The sequence below is a fragment of the Aethalodelphis obliquidens genome, unplaced genomic scaffold (assembly GCF_003676395.1).
Source record: "Aethalodelphis obliquidens isolate GAN/ISIS:26980383/991018 unplaced genomic scaffold, ASM367639v1 scaffold30, whole genome shotgun sequence".
In the NCBI taxonomy this organism is placed as follows: Eukaryota; Metazoa; Chordata; class Mammalia; order Artiodactyla; family Delphinidae; genus Aethalodelphis; species Aethalodelphis obliquidens.
In genome coordinates this window covers 6,817,232-6,837,117 of record NW_020837974.1, presented here as the reverse complement: position 1 = coordinate 6,837,117, position 19,886 = coordinate 6,817,232, and the positions used below count along the sequence as shown (strand labels likewise).

General features: G+C 57.1%; 3 protein-coding genes across 3 annotated transcripts; all 3 read right to left on the bottom strand.

The window, feature by feature from the left end:
- Window positions 1-1,325: 1,325 nt before the first annotated feature.
- MOSPD3 (motile sperm domain containing 3) lies at window positions 1,326-4,463 on the bottom strand. Its single transcript, XM_027125983.1, has 6 exons — window positions 4,376-4,463; window positions 3,625-3,879; window positions 3,349-3,424; window positions 2,892-3,121; window positions 1,675-1,839; window positions 1,326-1,558 (listed from the first exon to the last, which is right to left on the bottom strand). Exons 2-6 carry the CDS (start codon window positions 3,827-3,829, stop codon window positions 1,527-1,529), a joined length of 708 nt encoding a protein of 235 aa, XP_026981784.1. The 5' UTR covers window positions 3,830-3,879; window positions 4,376-4,463; the 3' UTR covers window positions 1,326-1,526.
- A 1,503-nt stretch (window positions 4,464-5,966) lies between these two features.
- PCOLCE (procollagen C-endopeptidase enhancer) lies at window positions 5,967-11,182 on the bottom strand. The gene is made up of 9 exons (XM_027125979.1): window positions 10,964-11,182; window positions 10,008-10,116; window positions 9,315-9,573; window positions 8,253-8,377; window positions 7,563-7,699; window positions 6,992-7,218; window positions 6,650-6,727; window positions 6,345-6,515; window positions 5,967-6,200 (listed from the first exon to the last, which is right to left on the bottom strand). The coding sequence occupies exons 1-9, from the start codon at window positions 11,059-11,061 to the stop codon at window positions 6,037-6,039; spliced, it is 1,368 nt and encodes a 455-aa protein (XP_026981780.1). The 5' UTR covers window positions 11,062-11,182; the 3' UTR covers window positions 5,967-6,036.
- A 123-nt stretch (window positions 11,183-11,305) lies between these two features.
- FBXO24 (F-box protein 24) lies at window positions 11,306-19,220 on the bottom strand. Its single transcript, XM_027125981.1, has 10 exons — window positions 18,908-19,220; window positions 18,568-18,666; window positions 18,287-18,470; window positions 17,105-17,334; window positions 16,632-16,866; window positions 16,042-16,200; window positions 15,654-15,775; window positions 15,257-15,388; window positions 13,040-13,210; window positions 11,306-12,711 (listed from the first exon to the last, which is right to left on the bottom strand). The coding sequence occupies exons 1-10, from the start codon at window positions 18,977-18,979 to the stop codon at window positions 12,346-12,348; spliced, it is 1,770 nt and encodes a 589-aa protein (XP_026981782.1). The 5' UTR covers window positions 18,980-19,220; the 3' UTR covers window positions 11,306-12,345.
- Between the last annotated feature and the right edge of the window lie 666 nt (window positions 19,221-19,886).

The following is a 19,886-nucleotide window of genomic DNA, read 5'->3' as shown; positions in this document are numbered from 1 at the left end:
TAAAATAATGTCTGTGGGGCTTCCCTGGTGGCGCAGTGGTTGAGAGTCCGCCTCCCGATGCAGGGGACACGAGTTCGTGCCCCGGTCCGGGAAGATGCCACATGCCGCGGAGCAGCTGGGCCCGTGAGCCATGGCCGCTGAGCCTGCGCGTCCGGAGCCTGTGCTCCGCAACGGGAGAGGCCACAACAGTGAGAGGCCCGCGTACCGGAAAAAAAAAAAAAAATGTCTGTGACCCAAGCCCCTCCCACCCCTATAGCTGCCCTTCATAGCTTTGTCTCAGAAAGCCTCCTGATCCCGCTGGCAGCAAGGCCGTTTCCTAGCAGATATCCACAAGATCATTAATGTGCGATACTTCAGATGCCTTTTGGGGTCCTGGGCACAGACAGTCCAGTGTGGATGGTTTTGTGAGGGGTTTGCTGGACCGCGGGGAGAGCCCTCACATCCTAGACACAGGCTGCCATTCTCTGCACAGGATCAGGCTCACATGTCACCGGGGCCAGTTCTGGGTGTGGGAAGGGCAAGGTCCCCAGGGCAGAGGGGCAGCTCCCAAGGCCCCCAAAGTAAAGCTGGAACAACTGATAACCTTCCAGCAGCATAACAGACTGAGTCTGTCTTAACGTTATCTTGCTAATTCTTCTTCCCAATCAACAAACTTCCAGTGTCTTTGGCTTCCCTTCTTCCTTTCCTCCCCTCTCACCTTACATCTGAAGGAGGGCTGGAAGCCTGCCTTTCAAGGAGTCCATTCTTTTCCTTTGCCCTAACTTCTCCTGCCTGGTTAGGCTGAGGTTATGGCAGGCAGTGCCATCTGTCCCCATCTTGTCAGAGACCTTGGTGTTTCTGACCCACAGGGGTTGAGGTCAAAGGAAGAGACAAAATAAAAGCAGGTAAAGGGACAGAAAGGCAGAAGAGGATTCTGGGGGTGGGGGTGGGGGGGAAGCCCCCAGGCAACCCTGGCAAGAGGCTCTGATGGCTCAAGATGGCGGGACCTGAGTTCTCTAGCAGGTGGGAGTAGGTGGTATCGGGGTTTGTTTCTTTTTAGTTTAAGGCATGTTGGCTTAGGGGCAGGATCCTATCCCGAGGATAGGGCTAAGGGGGATCTTAAGAATCAACTTTCCCAATTCCCTCATTTTAGAGGCAGAAACTGAAGCTCAGAGAAATTCAATGACTTGCTCAAGGTCACACAGTTTTTTTCGGGGCAGAACCAAGCCTAAGACTCTGATCTTCTAAATCCTCACTGGGTCTCTTCGCTCCCTGATGCTCGAAGTCCCCTGGGAGTAGGAGGAACTGGAGGAGAGAAGTGGGAAGAAAGGGGCATGTTCCTTACATTTCTCAGTTCAATTTTACAAATTTATTTTATTCAGCTTGGAAAATGAATACAAACCCCTGGGTTTTGGGGGGAAGGGGACGGGCAGGAAGAAGGAAGTAGGAGTTGAGGCAAGGTTATGAGCATCACAGTGAATGTCTCACGTCCACGTCCAGGTCCACGTCCCTGCCTGGGGAGGGGGCGTGGAGGTTGAGCAGGGAGCTCAGGTCCGGAGGAACACCATGGTCAGGAGGCCTGGAGAGGGGAGGAAGAGCAAGGTCCTATGTGTAGCCCGCCAGCTCTGTACGCCCTCTTTCCAGCCCCCGCTCTCCTCTCTCTGGGCCCGGATCCCCTACCACCACCGTGCTCACCCAAGACGTAGGCTGCCACCAACTTCTGTCCCAGGGAGACGTGAAGGATTTGGGGCAGCTGGCTGCCAAGTTCATCCTGGAGTGGCAGCAGCAGGAAGGCCACAGAGACTGTGCCCATCAGCAAGAAGAGGAGGAAGGAGCTGGTGGCCAGGTGCGGGAGGGGGTCTGGGAAACAAGGCCCATCAGGATCTCTAGCCTCCACTCCTGCCCAGCCCAACACCCTTCAGGGAGGAGGCTGAAGATGGAAGGTGTACCCACTTTCTGTTGGACATTGGAAGTGTTCTCTCCTCCCTGGAGCCTTCGTTCCCAAAGCCTCAGGAAACCCTCTCCCCTCTGGTCCCTCATCATTCGTTTTCTCTCAACTCTGCCTTGATTACAGGCTCCTGTGTATCTGTGTGCCAGGCAGGGACCTCTGTCTCCCACAACTTGGTACATAATTGCTCAACCCGGTTTCTTATTATTTATTTATTTTTTATAAATGCATTTATTTATTTTTGGCTGCGTCCGGTCTTTGTTGCTGCGTGAGGGATTTCTCTAGTTGCGGTGAGTGGGGGCTACTCATTGCGGTGGCTTCTCTTGTTGTGAAGCACGGACTCTAGGTGCGCGCGCTTCAGTAGTTGTGGCACGTGGGCTCAGTAGCTGTGGTTCCGGGCTCTAGAGCACAGGCTCAGTAGTTGTGGCGCACAGGCTTAGTTGCTCCGTGGCGTGTGGGAATCTCCCCAGATAAGGGATCGAACCCGTGGCCCCTGCATTGGTAGGCGGATTCTCAACCACTGCCACCAGGGAAGCCCCCGGTTTCTTACTGAACTGAACTGAGCTGACACATGATGGGAAGTACTGAAGTCAGAGCTAAAGGAAGAATTTTTCTCTTTAAGTGGAGGCCAGAAACCAAGGAAACTGCAAAGTCTGCTTTTTCCCTAACCTGATATAAAATCTCAATTTCTAGAAATGTTTCCACCAAAAAGCAGAAAACTGAAACGGAAGGGAATTCCCTGGCGGTCCAGTGGTTAGGACTCCACTCTTTCACTGCCAGGACCCTGGATTTGATCCCTGGTTGGGGAACTAAGATCCCGCAAGCCACCAGGCACAGCCAAAAGAAAAAAAAAAAAAAAAGTACTGAACCGGAAGACCTCTTCAACTCCAACTGAGCTCATCTCTAGGGTCATGCTAGGTCCTTCCTCCTTACAGAACTCAAGAATTCCCATCCCTAAACTCACTCTCTGGGAAGTGCTGAGCCGTGGGTGGTGCTGTCCAGGAAGGAGGCTCTGGGTGCGGCGTTGGGTCAGGCTGTCCCTGAAGCTCAAGGGGGTACGCTGGGGCCCTCAGAACCGAGGTGATGTCCTTGCGCCCCACCACTCGGCCGTCTGTTCCCTCCTCAGACAGCTCAATGCGGAAGCGGTCCTGGACGTCATAGTGGCTGGGATTGGGGGCCACGTGGCGAATCACACTGGTCCCAAGAAAGGAGAGCGGCCCATTGAAGGGCAGTGAGAGGCAGTGATCCAAGAGGATCCAGGCCCCACCCTCCCAGGAAAATTTCCCTTAGGGACACAGACAGAGGGTGGGGTAAACAGGTGGAAGAGGACCTGGTCTGAGGCTTAAGCCACGGCACAGTAAATCAGAGAAAGGTGGCAGCGACCCCTGGCTTCCATCAGCCTCCCCACCCTCTCAACTCACATGTCAATGCAGGACTGAGGCTTCACATATCCTTCCGCGTCAAACACTGTGTATTTGGCAGGTGCTGTGCACAGGACTGAGGGGAAAAGGCACACAGACAGAGACCGACTATTGCCTCAGACAACCTGCACAAGCCCCGCCCATGGAGTCCCCCCTGCCTTCTACCCCAGGGCTGGACATCCGACCGTACTCATCTGACTGCTCCAGCCCACCCAGCTCCCCAGTGTTCTACCGCCAGCCCCCAGATCCCTAGCACGAAGCGCCCATCCCCATCACCTCGGAAGCGAAGCGCTGCTCCCGTGGGGTTATAGAGGGTCAGCAGCTGCCGAGATCCACTCCGCTGGTCCGCCCTGAATACTAGATCCGGGGGAAAGACGAGGACCGGGACAACAGGTCCCGAGGGAGGAGGGGCGCCCCGGGACCCCCGCCCAGGAGCCCCCGGACCCACCAGCTCCTGGTCCTGGGGCGCCCCACGGCGCATGCAAGCTCTGGGCGGTGGAACATCCGAGGGCAGAGCTCAGGGGACAGGGCCTGGAGTATAAAGCCGAGGGGCGAGAGGGGCGAAAGGGAACGGGATGAGATCGTAGGGCAGGGCCTGGACTGATGCCGCCGCCGCCTCGGAATCCCCCTAGATGAGGGCCCCGCAGGCCAGGCCCAGGCCCCCCAAACCCTTCCTCTCCACAGCTGTGCCTCAGGTCCCTTTAGGCCCCGCCCCCAAGCCCTACCTCGAGGGTCACGCCCACCCCGTAAACCCAGCCCCTCCCGGCTCCCAGCCCTGGCCCTAGTCTTCAGCCCCAGTTCCCGATCTCCATAAGCCCCGCCCCTCCCCGCCCCTTCCGGGCCTCCCAGGGCACCCGCCCCTCTCTTCGGCCCAATTCCGCTGGCCTCCGCGCCCTCTTCCGGAGTTGCCCTTTCCGTCTCCTGCTCTCCCGAGACCTGTATCTGTGCCTCCGATCCCCCCCTGAGTTCGGGCCCGCGCTTCTTCGGGCTTCCGCCTCCGAACGGCCGCTCACGCTATGAAGCTCACCTCTGGTCACAGCACCTGCCAATCAACCTGTGGCCGGACCAGGGCTGCCATCTTCCCGGCAGACCGTTTCTGCTCTTCCGCCGTACGACCTCTGTCATTGGCCAGGGCGGCCTCGTTTCAGCTCTAAGTATACACCGATTGGTGCACCTAAAGAGGTGATTGGCTTGATCCCAGTGACGTAAAACTTTACGAGCGTCTCTGGCTAGAACGCTAATCCTGGAATAAATCGGGCGGCGAGGTCGGGGGGAGGGGCCCGGGCGAGGATGGGAGTCAGGCTTTGTTCCTTCCTCCCCACTCTGAGGCCGTCCAAATCACTAGAATCACATCCCACAAGGGAGCCCTCTTTCTCCACTTCAGTCCCAGGTTCTCCTAGACGCTTCCAAAGCAACGAAAGCCGTTTTCTGTAGTACGAGTTGGCGGTTGCTCCCAGTTGGACTCGGTTCGTAGCCCAGGGCACTTATCTTGATTCCTTCCTGCACGGAACTCATATTTGAAATCACTCATATTTGCAGAGGGAATTAGTATTCAGAATCTTCAGCTCCCCTTACAGACGAGGAAACAGCCTCGACAAGGTGAGGAATCTCACGCATTTGGTTAGCAGCGGAGCAAAACAAAGTTACCCGAAAGCCTTCTCTAAGCACCCTATCAAATGTAGAATCTCCCTTTGCCTGTCCTCTTATCATGCTTTTGTTTTCTTCAGAGCACTCCTAGAGCTACTTGACATCATGTTTATTTTAGTTTATCTCTGCTCTGGTAGAATTTACTCTCCTGTCCACAAGAGCAGCGACTTAGTTTTGTTGTATTTTCAGCACCGAAAACAGTGCCTGCCATTTGGAATGCACAAATGAATGGGTGACTAGGATGAACTTCTGAGCTGAGATCTCACTGAAGTTAGGAAGTGAGCCACGAGATGTCTGTGGTAGAGAATTCCGGATAGAGGGAACAGCAAAGGCAAAGCCCGGAAGCAGGTGTGTACTAGAAATGGCCAAGGAGCCAGTGTGATGGAAGAGATTGTAAGGGAGACAATATTCAGAGATGAGATGAGGTGGGAGGGAGGACACAGATCACCTAGAGCCTTAGAGCCCACAGTAGGACTTTGGATTTTATGCTGAGACTGATGGGAAACTATGGAAGAGTTGTTTTAATTCCTTTTTTTTTTTTTTTTTTTTTTTGGGCTTCCCCAGGCCGCTTGCCGGGATTTTATTTCCCCAACCAGGGATTGAATCCCAGCCTTCAGCAGGGAAAGTGCTGGACTGCCAGGGAATTCCCTTAATTTCTTTTTTTTTTAAACAGCTTTATTGAGATATCTTTGACATATAAAAATTGTATATACTTAAGGTGTACAACTTGGTGTTTTGATATCTGTAGACATTGTGAAAAGATCAGCACAATCAAGCTAATTTACATATCCATCACCTCCATGTAGTGAGCATTTTCTGTGTGTGTTGAGCATACGGGAGAATTTTGAGCAAAGGGGTGACAAGATTTGACTTACATTCTTCTGTATAGTAACTGTTGAGTTTAATGAATGAATGAAAACAAATCCCCAGAGGAGCACCAAAACCATACAAATGGACATGTGACCCCTTCCTCAAGTCTAGAAACATTTATTTGGATAAGAAAGGGGTCCCTAGGGCCAGGGTCCGGAGGCTGGCCTAGGCTCAGGCTTGGGATCCAGCAGCCTGAACAGGCTTGGAAGGGCACCTCTTGCTGAGGTTGGTGAGGATCTGGTGCTGGGTGGGCCGGTAGAGAACCACGAAGCTCTCTGGAGGAAGGATCGGACCTCTGTTTTCTTCCACCTGGCCCATCAGCAGATAACTGATTCCTAGGGAAGAGGAGGAAGGGATTGAGAGTTTGTGTAACTGAGACCTTATAGATGTACCCCCTCGTCCCAGTCCCTCAGATTCTACTGCCTCCATCATTTTCATGAGGCTAAGTCCCCCTCTACATTTTCCCACATCTCCGTTACCTTTCTTCATGGGGGGGCACTGCTTGCAGGGCACATAGAACTTCAGGGAGGTGTCAGTGGGGGGAGAGGGCAGGTCCAGGCCTCCGGTTTTGTAAACACCAGTGAGACTGACAGTGACTGTGAGGCCCTCCCCTGGGCCCCGAACCATGGACTTCATCATTCCCGTCACCACTGTGGGAGAGAGAGGGAGAGGTGAGGAGACAGGAGGCCAGGGCAGGGCTGGAACCAGAAGGAGGGGGGCTTTGGGGACAGGAGGGGAGGTTAGAGGAGCTGGAAGGGCAGAGCTGGGGGATGGGGCTGCTTACCCAGGTCGCTGTTACAGAAGTGGCTCTGCAAGGTGCCTGCCCGCCGGCACTGTTTTGGGCAGGAGACACTGGGTGCATCTGGTGGGGGGGGGGGAGGGGGGGCACTGTTTGTGGAGGGTAACCTACCCAGGAGGTAGGAAGGACCACTTTTCCCACAAAAGCCTCATTGCTTTGAACTTGTTCAGAGCTCTATCCAGCTTCGTGTCCCAGCACCCAGTACCAGCCATTAGCACGGAGGCGGCACCCGTGGGTGCTGTATTGAATGAATGAATGAGCGCAGGAAGGAACTCGGATACAACTCCCTCCAGCCTGCGGCCGCTTCCTCTGCCTTCCCAGACTCACCGGGGCCCACCGGAGTTGCCTCTGCCTTAGGCGCGGCCTTCGGTTTCTCCTCAGGTGGGACTTCGGGCTTGACTTTGGGCCCGACTCCGGGCTTGGGGCCCGGGCCTGGCCCTCCTTCGGTGGCGCCCCGCGGCAGGGTCCTGTAGGAGGCCGAGAAGCCGTCGGCCGTGACGCTGAGGTCCGAGACGAACTGGACGAGGAGCTCGTTCCCTTCGGAGGAGATGGGACTGCGGGCGCGGGGCATTGGGGGAGGTGTCAGGTGGGCAGCGCATCCTGCCCCCTACCCAGGCCGGCGGCCTTTTCACCTCTGCCCCTCGGTTGTCTGCGTTAGCTTCCCGATTTCGCAAGCCCCTCTCGCCTCTCCATCCACGGACCCCAGGCCTGGCGTCAAGCCTCGTCTTCTGCCTGGGCCGCTACCCGCTCCGCCCACCCGTTTGGGGCCGGCAGGTTCGCCTCCTGCGGCTTCAGCTCAGCCCCGCCCCTCCCACCAGCAGCGCTGTCCCCCCGCTCCCGCACCAGGCGCGGCGGAGACTCCCGGACGCCGTCACCCACCCAGGTGCCGCCCCCTCACCCCGGGGCTGTGTCGCCGCAGAACTTCCCCAGCCGCTTGGCGTCGTCGCTCACGGCGCCGTTGAACACGCTGACCGAATCGTAGCGGCAGTAGGAGTCGGGCTCCAGGTCAAACTTCCCGAAGGTCAGTGAGATCACCTGGCGGCGGGGCAGAGGCGGAGGCTGCGCGGTGGGACCCCGGGCAGCCGAGGGAGCGGAGCTCTCACCTCTCACCTCCTCCGCCCGGCCGCCGCCTCCGGGACGCTCGCCGCGGCCTCCTCGCTCACCTCCCGCGTGCCCTCCAGCCCCCCTTTTAATGCATTCACACCACAGCTCGGAGGAACACACACATCCACGGGGGCCCTGCAGTGGCCTCGGTCGCCGTAGTCCGCAAGGTCAAGTCCTGGCTCATTCTCAAGGAACAGACCCAGAATCCACCTCCACCACCACTACACACACACCCACACCCCCCCACACACACACGCACAAATCAGTTTATATATCAGCATCGGGTACCTCGCTCTCGTAAGATTCGTCACAGTCGTAATTTGACATTTTTTGTTTGGGTGCAAGCAGGTCTGGGTCTGTTTTTGCTGCCCACCATGCAAGCTCAGTGCTCGGGACATTGTAGATGTTCAATAAATCTTTGCAGGCTGCATACTGGAGGACGCCGCCTGGGTCCCCGAGGGCAGCCCGGGCAGGGGGTCAGTACCTGGTCCGGGGGCGCGATGATGTGCCAGGAACAGCTGATGCCCGGGGGGTAATCGGACTCGGGCCAGTTGGGCGTGGTCAGGGTTCCCTGGGCCTTCTCCAGCCGCCCCCCGCAAAATTGGTGCTCTGGGGAGGGGAGAGAGGAGTGGGGGTGGGGGGCGGTGGAGACCCTCGGTCAGCTGGAGGAGAACTCTAGGCTGGGAGCCCGTGCAGAAAGCTCAGATGTCTGGGTCTCGGGATGATGGGGCGAGAAGAGAGGGAGGAAGAAGGGGGGTAGGTTAGCAGAGATGGGGCTCGGAGGAGCGGGGCTCCGGGAGGTCTTGGACCGCGGGGGGGTAAGTCTTGGACCGCCGGGCACCCAGGCGGGCGGTGGTAGGGGGAGGAGGAATTGACTGGACACGCTCCCTTCTTGCCCCTCCCCCTGACCCGAGGCCACATCGCGAAGCCACATCGCGAAGCCACATCGCGAGGCCACATCGCTCCTCTTCCCCTGGAAGATCCCATCTCCCCGGCCCGGCAGAAAAGTCCCCGTCGCAGCTGGAGAGTCCCCATGTTGTGAGGGTGCCCTCAAATTGGGGCACAGCCCCGAGGCTCCTTTGGGGAGGTCCCTCCTTAAACATTTTAGGGGAGACTTCTGCCGCCAGGAGGAGGTGATGGGACCGCAATCGGGAGCCCCCGGGCTGGGTGTAGGGGGCTCCGGGTCGGGGGAACCTAGTCCCCCAGCCCGGGGGTGCCCCCTCGCGCCCGTCTGAGGGAGCCCGATTGCGGACGGGGGCGGGCAGTTACTCACCGTCCCAGTAACCCCAGGCCGCCCATTCCACCCGCGGGTCGGTGACCCATTTCCGCCTCGCGCCTGGGCGGGGGCCTGGAAGAGGGGGTGGTGGGAGCGGGAAGGAGGGGAGAGAAGACGGGGAGGAGGGACTGAAGGGGCGGTTAGTGAGGAAAAAGGGTAAGGGAGATAATGGGGGTCCCAGGCTCTTGGGGTGGAGGTTAAGGCTGGGGTGGGGCCTGCGCCGGGGGCGGGGCCAGGAGAGGGGGACAGCGGAGGTGAGGGAGGTCTCACCAGTGCCTGAGGTGGCCCGCCCGCTGTACCAGAGCAGGAAGCCTCGTCCTCCCGTGCCCTCGTCCGATGTCATCCTCAGGGTCACCTGGTTGCCGGGGGCGACTAAGGGCGCTGGCCGGAAGGTCCCGCAGAAGCGTCCGAGCCGCTGGCCTGAGGTTCCAGGCCCGGCAAAGACCTCCAGAGCGTCATAACGGCAGGATGGGTGCAGCTCCAGGTCAAAGACTCGGAAGGAGAGGGACACAGTCTGGCCCTCAGGGACCTGATGGTGGGGACAGGGTCGGGGACCTGCAAAGTCAGGCCGGACACAACCAGGCAGAGGGGACTCTTTTTCCCCAAGCATTTCCTACAGAAACTGGGCCTGAAGCAGAGGGGACCCCATCAGGGTGCAGAGCAGAGGGCTTGTGGCTTGTGCAGGGGACAAGACCTGAGGTCTGTGGAGAGACCAGAGGGGATGGGGATGAAGGTGGGAATGGAGAAGCAGGCTCTGAGTTAAGGTGTGAGGATGCTTGCCACGTGTTACTGTGGGCACTGATGCTGTCAGTGACCAGAGGGGAGGGGGCTGGGACTTCCCCAGGGAGAAGCGGCGGTGCTTGCCAGGAGGGGGGTTCCCTTAGCAGTCTGGCCTCTGGCTGCCTGGACCCAGGCCTCGGGGAGACTTGGACAAGGGGACGGCGGCCAAAGGGGCCTTCTCACCGTTATCGTCCAGACGCACTCCTTATTGGCGGGGTAGAGGTTAGGGAAACCCTCGCTTGCCAGGTAACCCGACTCCCCAGTCACATCCCCTCCACACAGGAACACAGGTCTGCAGAACAGAAGAGAGGTCAGGCCTGAGTGGGGGAGTAGTGCAGGGACTGGGGTAGGGCTATGAGCATGGGGGCGCCAAGAAGGGCAGCCAGCGGGATGAGGAAGGGAGGCCCAAAGGATTCGAGGCGGCCTCAGCCAGCGGGGCTGGGACTGGGGTGGGAAATACTCCAGCAGGGAATCAGGAAAAAGTGGGACCAGCAACTTGGCTGTCCCTCCAGCCCCTCAGAGTTCCCACCCCCACCCCAGCAGGAATTCCCGGAATCCTCCTCGGCCCCCCTCCATCATTCCCCCCCCTCGCCCTGCCTGGCAGTCAGGGCCTGGAGCGGCCTAACTACTTCCAGATGTGGACACAGCCTCGAGGTGGGGGGGTGAGGGGGCGGGGAGATGAGGGAGAAGCAGCAGCCAGGGCCTTGCGCTCCCAACCTTTGCCCTGCTCCGGCTCCAGCTAACTACTGCGGTGACTGACTCCCACGTCTCCCACTTGCAGCCCCCTCTTCCCCCCCCCAGTCTCTGATTCCCTCCTGGAATCCAGATGTACAGCTACCAGGCAAGTTCAAGGTCTTGGTGCTCTCAGGTTCCATGGTGGGGCCAAGGGTCTGGATAGGTGGGGAGACTTAGAGGGCAGAGGACGGAGGGTGGAGGAGTGGGGAGCAGTGGTGACCGCAGGAGACAGTGGTCTTGCAGCAGGGAAGGAGGACTTGGGGGCCAGAGAAGGGTGAGGGCTGTGGGAGATCTGCGCGGGTGGTGTGTTAGCAAAAGAATCTACAAGCTCCACAGGCATAGCCCCCCAGGAATCAGGGACCTGAAGTTAACTCAAGCCATCTGGAAGGTGCCGAGAGACCTACCTGGTATAGTTGGGGCTCTGGCCCTGGGTGAAAGGCAGCAGCAGAGCCCAGGCAGTGAGGAGGGGCCCCAAGAGGGAGGCTGTGGTAGTAGGCAGCATGGCCCGAGGGAGAGGCACTGGGGTCCTCAAGACAGAGGCAGCAGCTGAGTGTAGCAGCAGCGGCAGCGGCAGCGGCAGCGGCAGCAGCAGCAGCGGGGATAATCAGTGCCAGATGAGGCAGCCTTGGGCGTGTGGGCGTGGGGACTGGCCAGTGGGGCGGGCGGCGGGGAAGGCGGGACAGGGAGAGAAGAGCCGGGACAGTGGCGATTCCAGGGGCCTCTCTAGGTCCAGGACACATAAATACTGACCCAGTGTGGGAGCGGGGGTGGAGCAACGAAGGGCAGAGGGAGCATCAGACTCTCAGCATATTCCAGGCAGTCCAGTAACATCATCTGCAAGCCCACTCTGTCCAGTGCCCGAGCATCCTTCCAACACAGCCTCGGGTCCTTCCTGAGGACTCTCCAGCCCACCTGTGATCCTCCCCATTCCTGCTTCCTCAGCACCCAGAGGAAGTCCTTCCCTGGACTCCCAACCTCTAATCACTTACCCACTTCCTGACCACCCCCTGCTCCAGTTTATTTTCCACTTCAAATGTCTACTGTCCTCTCCATACCCGGGCCAGACTAGGCCACGGAGGAAGAATTCTGCTCACCCATCTTCTCTCCCAAATATTTGGAGGTATGGGTGGGGGCAGGGAGGCATGCTCTGTGGGTAAAGGGAGTGTCTTCCTTATTGAGGAAGAGGAGGATGGAGTAGAAAGTAAGGGAAAGGACATGTGAGATCAGATCTGGAAGGGAAACAGGAGGAGGAGAGCGGGGGGGTGGGGGGGGGGGGGGGGGTTGGCTTCACAGGGATGAAGGGAAATGGGTAGGAAGCTTCCTGAACTCAGAGGAAGCGCCTTTCTCAGCCTGATGGACGGAGGATCCAAGTGACGGAACCAAGTAGGCATCGGGTCTTGGCGTTGGAGGGAAAAGGAAGCTGAAGGATCCAGGTGCTGTCAGCTCTGCAGCAACTGACAGCCTGAGCTGCGTCCACTCTGCCTGCCCACCCCCCCCCCCCCACCCCCCCCCCCGTTCCTCCCAGGCCCCAGGGTTACAAACCGGGCCTCAATCAGCCTTTTATTCTATTTGTCCATCAAATCTTTTGTCCATGTCAGGTTGGGGGCCCCTCCTGGGCAGCTCCCTGAACATTTTACAAAACAGTCCCACCCTGACATGTCTAGCAGGCCCTAGCCCACTGCATCCCCCTCCCCACGCGCAGCATTCATTGCTGTCATTCCACCTCTCCTTAGCCCCTGGCCCAGGGCCAGACCCTCCCTCCAGGGGTGAGACCAGGAGAGGGGGGTCAGCTGTCAGGGGTTGGGGGGCCTTGGCCAACCCCTCCAAAAGCCCTCTGCAGCATGTCCAGGGTCTCCCAGAAGAAATCCTCCTGTGTAGCCATCAAGGGCATCCAGCCCACGATCACCTTCGTCGTTTCCATGCATTCCTGCAATGTGGGGCAACTGTGGATCTGGCCGAGGTACGGCTCACAGGCCTGCGCCGCCACCCCCTCAGGGTCCTGGGCTGCTGCGGCCCCCAGGCTGGGCTTGGGGGTCCCCGCCACCCTGCTGGCTGGTAGGTCCCGGTAGGCGGGATGGTGCTCGATGTCATGGCCGGACAGCACGTAGAGGCACTCTCTGGTAGGACAGAGGGAGCTGGCATACAAAGGGACCTTGGAGGAGAGACAGAGGGGGAGTGGCTGAGTGGGGCCCCGGGAAGGGGTTCCCAGGAAGCCCCAGCTGTTGTGCTTGTCCTGCTCAGACCAGCCCTGAGCCAGCAAGTGAGCTGGCTGGCTGAGCCCCAAGGTTGTGTGAGGTCGGAGCGGGCCAGCAGGGGCAGCTCAGGGAGAGAGCCAGGAGCCATGGTACGTGGCAGGAAAGGGCGGTGGGTGGTGCTGGAAGATGGGGTCCCTGGGTCCCTGTGGGAGCCCCAGCTACAGTCCTGTGGGCTCTACTGCTCTGGCCCTCCCTGGACGCCCGCTCCCTGGACCCTGCTCTGACCTTGATGTGGAGCTTAACGAAGGAGGCACTTCCCCTAGGCCAGCCTGGCAGGCGGCCTCTGGCCCCACATCCACAGCCCAGCAGCTCCTTGCTGAAGTCTGAGCGCTGGCTCAGCACCAGGGAGTGGTTGAGGCCACACCACAGGGCGACGGGACGCTGCAGATAACGTACCTGAGAACACAGGGCAGGGTCCCTAAGTGGGGAACACCAAGGCACCGTGGGGAGGGGCCAGGTTGGAGAAGGGTGACAGCTTCTCCTAGGGAAGCTAGGGGGAGGGAGGAGGTGGGCCCCAGAGTACCCTCCCCCTCCCCAACGAGGTCCGCCCTGCCGACTGCAGACTGGCAGCTATCACTCCTCCTTGGTTCTCCTGCAGCCTGTCTGACCACAGGGGCGCTAGCACGGCTGTTGGTTCCTCCTCTCGGTTCCCTGGAAAACAGGCCTCTTGCCTGAGGCGAGGGCCTGCTATCTGCTCCCTGGTCTCATCCCCCAGGCCTGGGCCTGTCCAGTCTCTCATTCTGCCTTCCAGCCTCGGGGGAGGAAGAGCCTTCCTCCCTGTCCCTGTGTAGTTCCAGGTTAGGCCCCTGGAAGGGCCTGCCTCCCACTGCGTCCTTCCTTCCGTCTCTAGCATTTTCAGTCTGTCATATCTTTATCTTTCAAAATGGCCACTCTTTTGGAAAAACATTTCCACCTGATTTCTGCTGCTTCCTACCTCTGTCTTTTAGGCAGTAGGACTGGCTACGTGATCAGTCTGAAGTGGACCACATTCTTGGTCTCACCACAGCCAGTCTCGCCTGAGACTCCCCACTCCCCACTACACTACGACTTCTCTCCAAAGGCACTGGACCTCCCAGCAGCCAAATCCCAGGGCCTCTCCTGCACGCTTGCTCCCGAGACTGTGAGCGCTTTACTTTTGAAGACATAGATAAGTAATTTCACGGCCATTACAGGAAAATTATAAAATACTGGCAAGCAAAAATTCATTTAAAAATCACTGGAAGCCCCACCACCCACTATTAACATCTTGCTGGACACTCTTCCTCACTGTTGCCTCAGCAAATATATACACGCAAGTTGTATATTTTTAAACCAAGATGGGATTGTGCTGTGTAAACCATTTCACGAATTTTTTTTTTTTTTTTCACTGAAAAATATGGTATAGCCATCCTTCCATGTCAGGGAGCATATTCCTTCACTATCACTGTCACCACCCCCTCCTGGGTGAAACTTTCTGTGCCCGTGGCCTGTGAGACGTGGCATTTGAGGGTGTGTCTCTCTCTCAGAGACAACTCTTTCAGTCCCTCCACCCACAATCATGGCGGCCACCCAGCTTTGCCCCTCTGCCTCTACTTTTGTCATTTCAACCTTGTTCCAACTTGGAATCCAGCTAGACATTTCTACTTTAGTGTTTTACTCTCACTGCAGAAGAAGCCTAAATTCACATTCTCTCCTCAAACCAGCATTCCTCGCCCACTGGCATGTTTACCATGTCTATTGCCAGAGCCACCTTTGTCCTACCCCACTGTCCTCATATCTAGTCAGTTTCCAGAGACTGTTCATTTTCTTTCACTACACCTCATGTCTCCATTCCTCTCTGTTCCCGCTGCCACTGTACCAGCCCCAGTCCCCTGTCTCAAATGCTGGTGTCATTCAGCAGCCTCCCGGTGGGCCTCTCACTGTGCCCTCTGGCCACGTGACCCGTTCTCCATCATCCAGGGGGTTGCCTTCTCCTGCTCCAGAACCTGCAACGGCTCTTTCCCAAATCGATACTTCTGTAGGCTCGCAAACACCTATACCACCTCGTAGCTACTGAGTTCCAAAACACACTCTGCTCTGGTCAGGCCGGGCCTTCCACCGTCCCAGGGATGTGCAAGCTTCGTCCCCATCCCCATTACATAGGATGCCTTTCCCTGTACCCACCCGAATCCTATCTAACCCACTAGGCCCTGCTTACATCTCACCTCTTGGAGTTACTTCAGCCCACCCAGGTCTCCCTGCTTCACTAAACTCCTACTGCACTTGTAGCATGAGCCACACAGAATGCACCTCGTGGTGCCAACCCCGGGTGAGATGCAGTAGCACAGGCGTTACAAACTGGTTGGCTTAACATCCTAGGGAGTAGAAAGTGGATTCTATGGAAAGTAGAGATGTGGAGAGATCCAGGAGTCAGGGAATTAGAGGAAGAGGGGCAAAATGAGAGTAGCTGGGAAGCAATCTCACCTGTGTGGGTTCCCCTCGGTCCATTTTGTCCCCGGTTCCCAGCTGCCCATATCTGTTACTTCCCTGCATAAAGATTCGGCCAAATTCATCCACCAGGCCAAGGTGATTGTAGCCAAGAGCACAGAATAGGACCTAGGAGGTAAGGTAGAAAGGAGAAGTGGGCCTTCAGTCGTCTCCAGGGGAACTCTGAGCTCCAGTATCTCACAACTGCTAACCTGCCACACACAGCTGATCGCTTTTGGTCTTGCCCTCTAGGTCACCCCTCTCCCTGGGTCCCTTGTCCCTCGCTGATCAATCATTTGATTCCTGCTCCTGTTTCAGACCTTCAGTACCTTGCGGGCCCCCTAAGGCCCCGCCCCCACTGGTCTGCCCCCAACCCCCCACCCCAGGATCCTACCTTGGCAGGCAGTGAGACCGGAAGCGGCATCTGCTGGTATGTGGGGTCAAAGGCTTCAAGGGTTCCAAAGAGATCACGATACACCCCTGGGGTATGCACCTCAAAATACACTCGCCCCTGGTCTGGGGGGTTTGGAGCCCTCAGCTCAGCAGCTCTGGGCACCCATTTCCTAGGGATCAGGCCCTACTTGGGATGAAAGATGTAAGATCTGGGGAGTCTCACACCCACTAGAAATGCACCAGCTATGATGTCTGGGAGCTTAAACACCTCTTTTGACTAGGATGCTCTACGGGTACCCCACAGAGCTGGAGTAAGGATAAGGGAGGGTTCTGTATCTGGAAGGTCTGTCCAAGGCTGGGGTCTGGAGAAGAAGGGAGGTGGCTCTTACCCGTAATGTAGAGAGTACTTCCCTGGTTGGAAGCCATGCAGGCCACACACAGGTGAGGGAGGTCATGGGACACCTTCCTCAAGGTCAGCTGACCTGTATAGGAGTGTGGCTGGTCCAGCTGGGCTTCATTCACTACCAAAGAGTAGATCTTTCCTTCCTCTGGGGGAGGGGGCGGGGAGGCAGACAATTGTGTGGGGGAGGGGACCCTCCAATAACCACATTAACCTCCCAAGAGACTCCCTAAGCCATACAGCATGAGACATTTGCTGCCCTAGAGTGGGGCTGGAAGGAAAAGGGTAGAGATGAAATAAGGGGGCAGTGACCTCAAGTATCCCAGCCTCCAGCCTTCACCACTGAAAACCAACCAGGGGGGCTCTTCAGTGGGAGGGATGAGTGCAGAGAAAACCGAGCAGCTGGATTTGGCGGAATCCAATTTGAGTGTTGGGAAGAATGATGTCTGGGGGTTCAGGGCCCTGCCTAGCATTAAGAAGTTCAGAAGCAGGGAATTCCCTGGCGGTCCAAAGCTTCCACTGCAGGGGTCCTGAAGAAGCTGCAGGAAACAGTTTGCAAACCACTGCTCTAAGCCTCACCTGTGAGGAGCAGCAGGGTCCGCTGGGTCTCCAGACCAACCAGCACCATCTGTTTGAAGCTCATGGCGCGGTGGAAGGTGATCTTGAAGACCCGCTGCCCGCTGGACTGCAGGTAGACCTCGACACAGTCGCAGGACTGGCTGTGGGCTGTGTCCACCACTCCCGGCTGCTCCCGAGTGGCCAACACATAGAGGTATTTACGGTAAATTGTGTCACCTCTCGGGTCCGAGGCAAACTGTAGGAAAAGACAAAGGTGTCCGGGATCTCCAGCCTTGCAGTGGGATGAGGCTGGGGCAGCTGGATCCTGGGGTGGGAGATGAGATACTTGGGTCCAGGGCTGGGAAAGGCAAACTTGGTTTCCAGTTCCTGGTATCGGAGGGTGGCTGTCCTAAGGATGCCACCTCAGGACTGGTGTGGGTCCTGGGTTCCCGGAAAAGAGGTGGGGTCTCAGCTGCTGGGGTCCTGGTACTCACATCCTTGGCTCCGTGACACAACACAACATAGCAGCAGGCCCGCTTCTGGCCAAGGGTGGAGGAGACCAGGGCATTTTTCAGGAAGAAGATGGTCCCCATGTAATCAAGAATGAAGATGTGGTCCTTGGTGGGCAAGAAGCGGCGGTAGCCATGGGCCAGCACAGGGGCTACACTCTTGCTGAGACAGCGGCGGCGGCCCCCAAATGCCTGGAAATACAGGCCCTTCGTGTCTGCAGAAGGGAAGGAGAGGGAGGTTTAAGGGGTCGGGGAGGCACAAGGGAGATGAAACAGAGCTTGGGAAAGCTAGATTTCTCAATGGATGGGTGTTTAGCTCCTCTCCATCCCCAGGCCTGGGGAAAGACCTCTTCCAAAGGGCACGTGGAAAGCTCAGAAGATATCTGAAATTATGCCCCATGTCTGAACTAAAGTTCTCTGCCCCACCTCAGCCCAGGGCCACACACATGCTTCTAAGTGAGCACTTCTTTGGTCCAAACTTGCATCAGAGACATCAAAGGAAATATAAGAATGCATAGAAAAGCAGAAAGAGGTGTGAAAAGGAATGACTGGGAAAGGCCAGTAACCCTTCCACACCCCTAGCTCTGGATCTGCTATCTGCATCTCCCTTCATCTCCGTTGTGTGAGACGAAGTTATTGGATAGGGGCTCCCTGGGAAGGGAGGGGACTAGAGCATATTTCTCAACCTGGGGGTGATTTTTGTCCCTCGGGGGACATTGGCTGTCAGAACTGGGGGAGGTGCTACTGGCGTCTAGTGGGTAGAGGCCAGGGTAGGATGCTAAACATCCTACCATGCAAAGGACTGCACCTGACCCCTGCAAAGAATTATTTGGCTCAAAGTTTTAATAGTGACAAGGTTGAAAAATCCTGGTTTAGAGGAGGGAAAACTCCAGGTTTTGGGAGAGGAGGATGTCTCAAGGTAAGATATGGAAGAGCTTGAATATGGTGGGCAACTTGGCAGGGATGCTAGGAATGGGGGCTCTGGGTGACAATGTCTGTCCAAGAGCAGCTTTAGAGATTTGGAGTAAGTCCTTGTTGGAGTATGTTTAAATCTAACAAGTTTCTTCCAGAGAAAGGGGCCCATTAGGCAATTTTATGGAGTAGGAGGGATCCCAGAATACGGTAGGACAGAAGCAGAGAGAACTAGAGGTTCCCGGGAAGGTGTACAGTTCAGAATCGCAGCTCTCTTCCAGGGCTGGACCCCAGAGCCCTGCTCTCGAAGTCGAGGACTGAGCCGGTGACAGATGCGTTTCCACACGCCCTCAGAGTCGCACACTTCGTGGAAGTAGTGGCAAGTCTGACCTAGAGAGACTACATCTCTGACTGGGAGGAATGAAATGATGTGCTCCACCTGTGGGGGCAGGAGGGGGAAAGCAGGGGTCATGGAGGCCCCTCAGCAGCCCCCAGTCCTTTATTCTCAGCACCAACCCGCCCCCCCAAGGACTCACCAGCTCTGGGGGGAACAACTGAATAGATATAGGGTTTCCTCTCCCCTTCTTCTCTTCACCCCCAGGCTCTGGGCCACATGAAGCGCAGCTCCGCTTCACCTACCCAAGGAGAAGGGGGTGCACAGGGGTTCCATGAGGGTCATGCCTCTTCCTTCTGTTAACTACTTATTAACCACTACCTTGCGGGCTCTGGGCTGTCAAATCCTCCCATCTTTCTCTCTAGGTCCGTGGGTTTACCCTTCCCTGTCTGCCTTGTTCCCTGTCCAACTTCTCCACATAACCCCTCCCCTGATCTCTGGCTGCCATCTTGCGGCCTTTGCTTCACCCCCTGCCCCCTCACCCTGAGCCCCACCTCCGGTCTGCAGAGCCCGGTGACTTTTTGCAGCTTTCGTTTCTGGCTTCTCCTCACCATCCTGACTGCCCCCTCACTGCTCCTGCCCTCAAATCTCTGGGCCCCTTGGCCCCTTGTACTCAGCTCCCTGGCCTTTGTCCCTGCTGCCTTTCCCACACCATGCCCCCTGCCTGGGCTTGGGGAACCTCTGGGGCCGCTTTGCCTCCTAGGCCCCTCCCCTATGTAGTCCGGGTCAGACAAACCTCTCTGTGACCTCACCGCCCAGCCACTGTGACCTATTTCCCCCAACCTTGCCCGGGATTTTCTCTCTTAGCTCCTTGGTTCTAGCCCAGTTCTAGCCACCCAGTGGCTCATGGGATATGCACAGGACAGGAGCAATAAAGTGTGAACTACTGGTAGACGAGGCCTTTACTTTCAGGGAGTAGTAGGAGGTTTTTCCACTTGATACCCTTTTAGCACTAAGTGTAGAGAGACACTGGTGAATTCTTCACATCTCCGCAGTCCAGAGCCTCCGGGGATTTGTAAGCTCAAGGATATAAACTAAAAAAAAAAAAAAAAAAAGGTATAAACTCAGTTTGACAGGTGAGGGGGCAAGGTCACCCTGCTAATTAGACCATCTATCTCATGAAAGCAGGCATCACATGAAAGTGGGCACAGCTGAGCACAGACTCAGGCAAAACACATCCAAAAGCAGACTGCTTTCCTGGGACAGTAACATGACTGCATGTATGAAGGGCAACCTCTTAAGGTGGAAGAAAGGGGTGGATATACTCTGAAAGCTTAGGTTATCTCCCGAAGTCTAAGCTATTAACTTACTCTTATGGCGGGGGTGGGGTGGGGGGGGTGGGGGGTGGGGAGAGGGATGACATGGATGAGAAACAGCAGGAGCTGGGGCTGTGTCTGTCCACATAGGGGCAGAGGATCTACACCAATCCATCCAAGGGGTAGCTGGCTCTCCCATGAACTG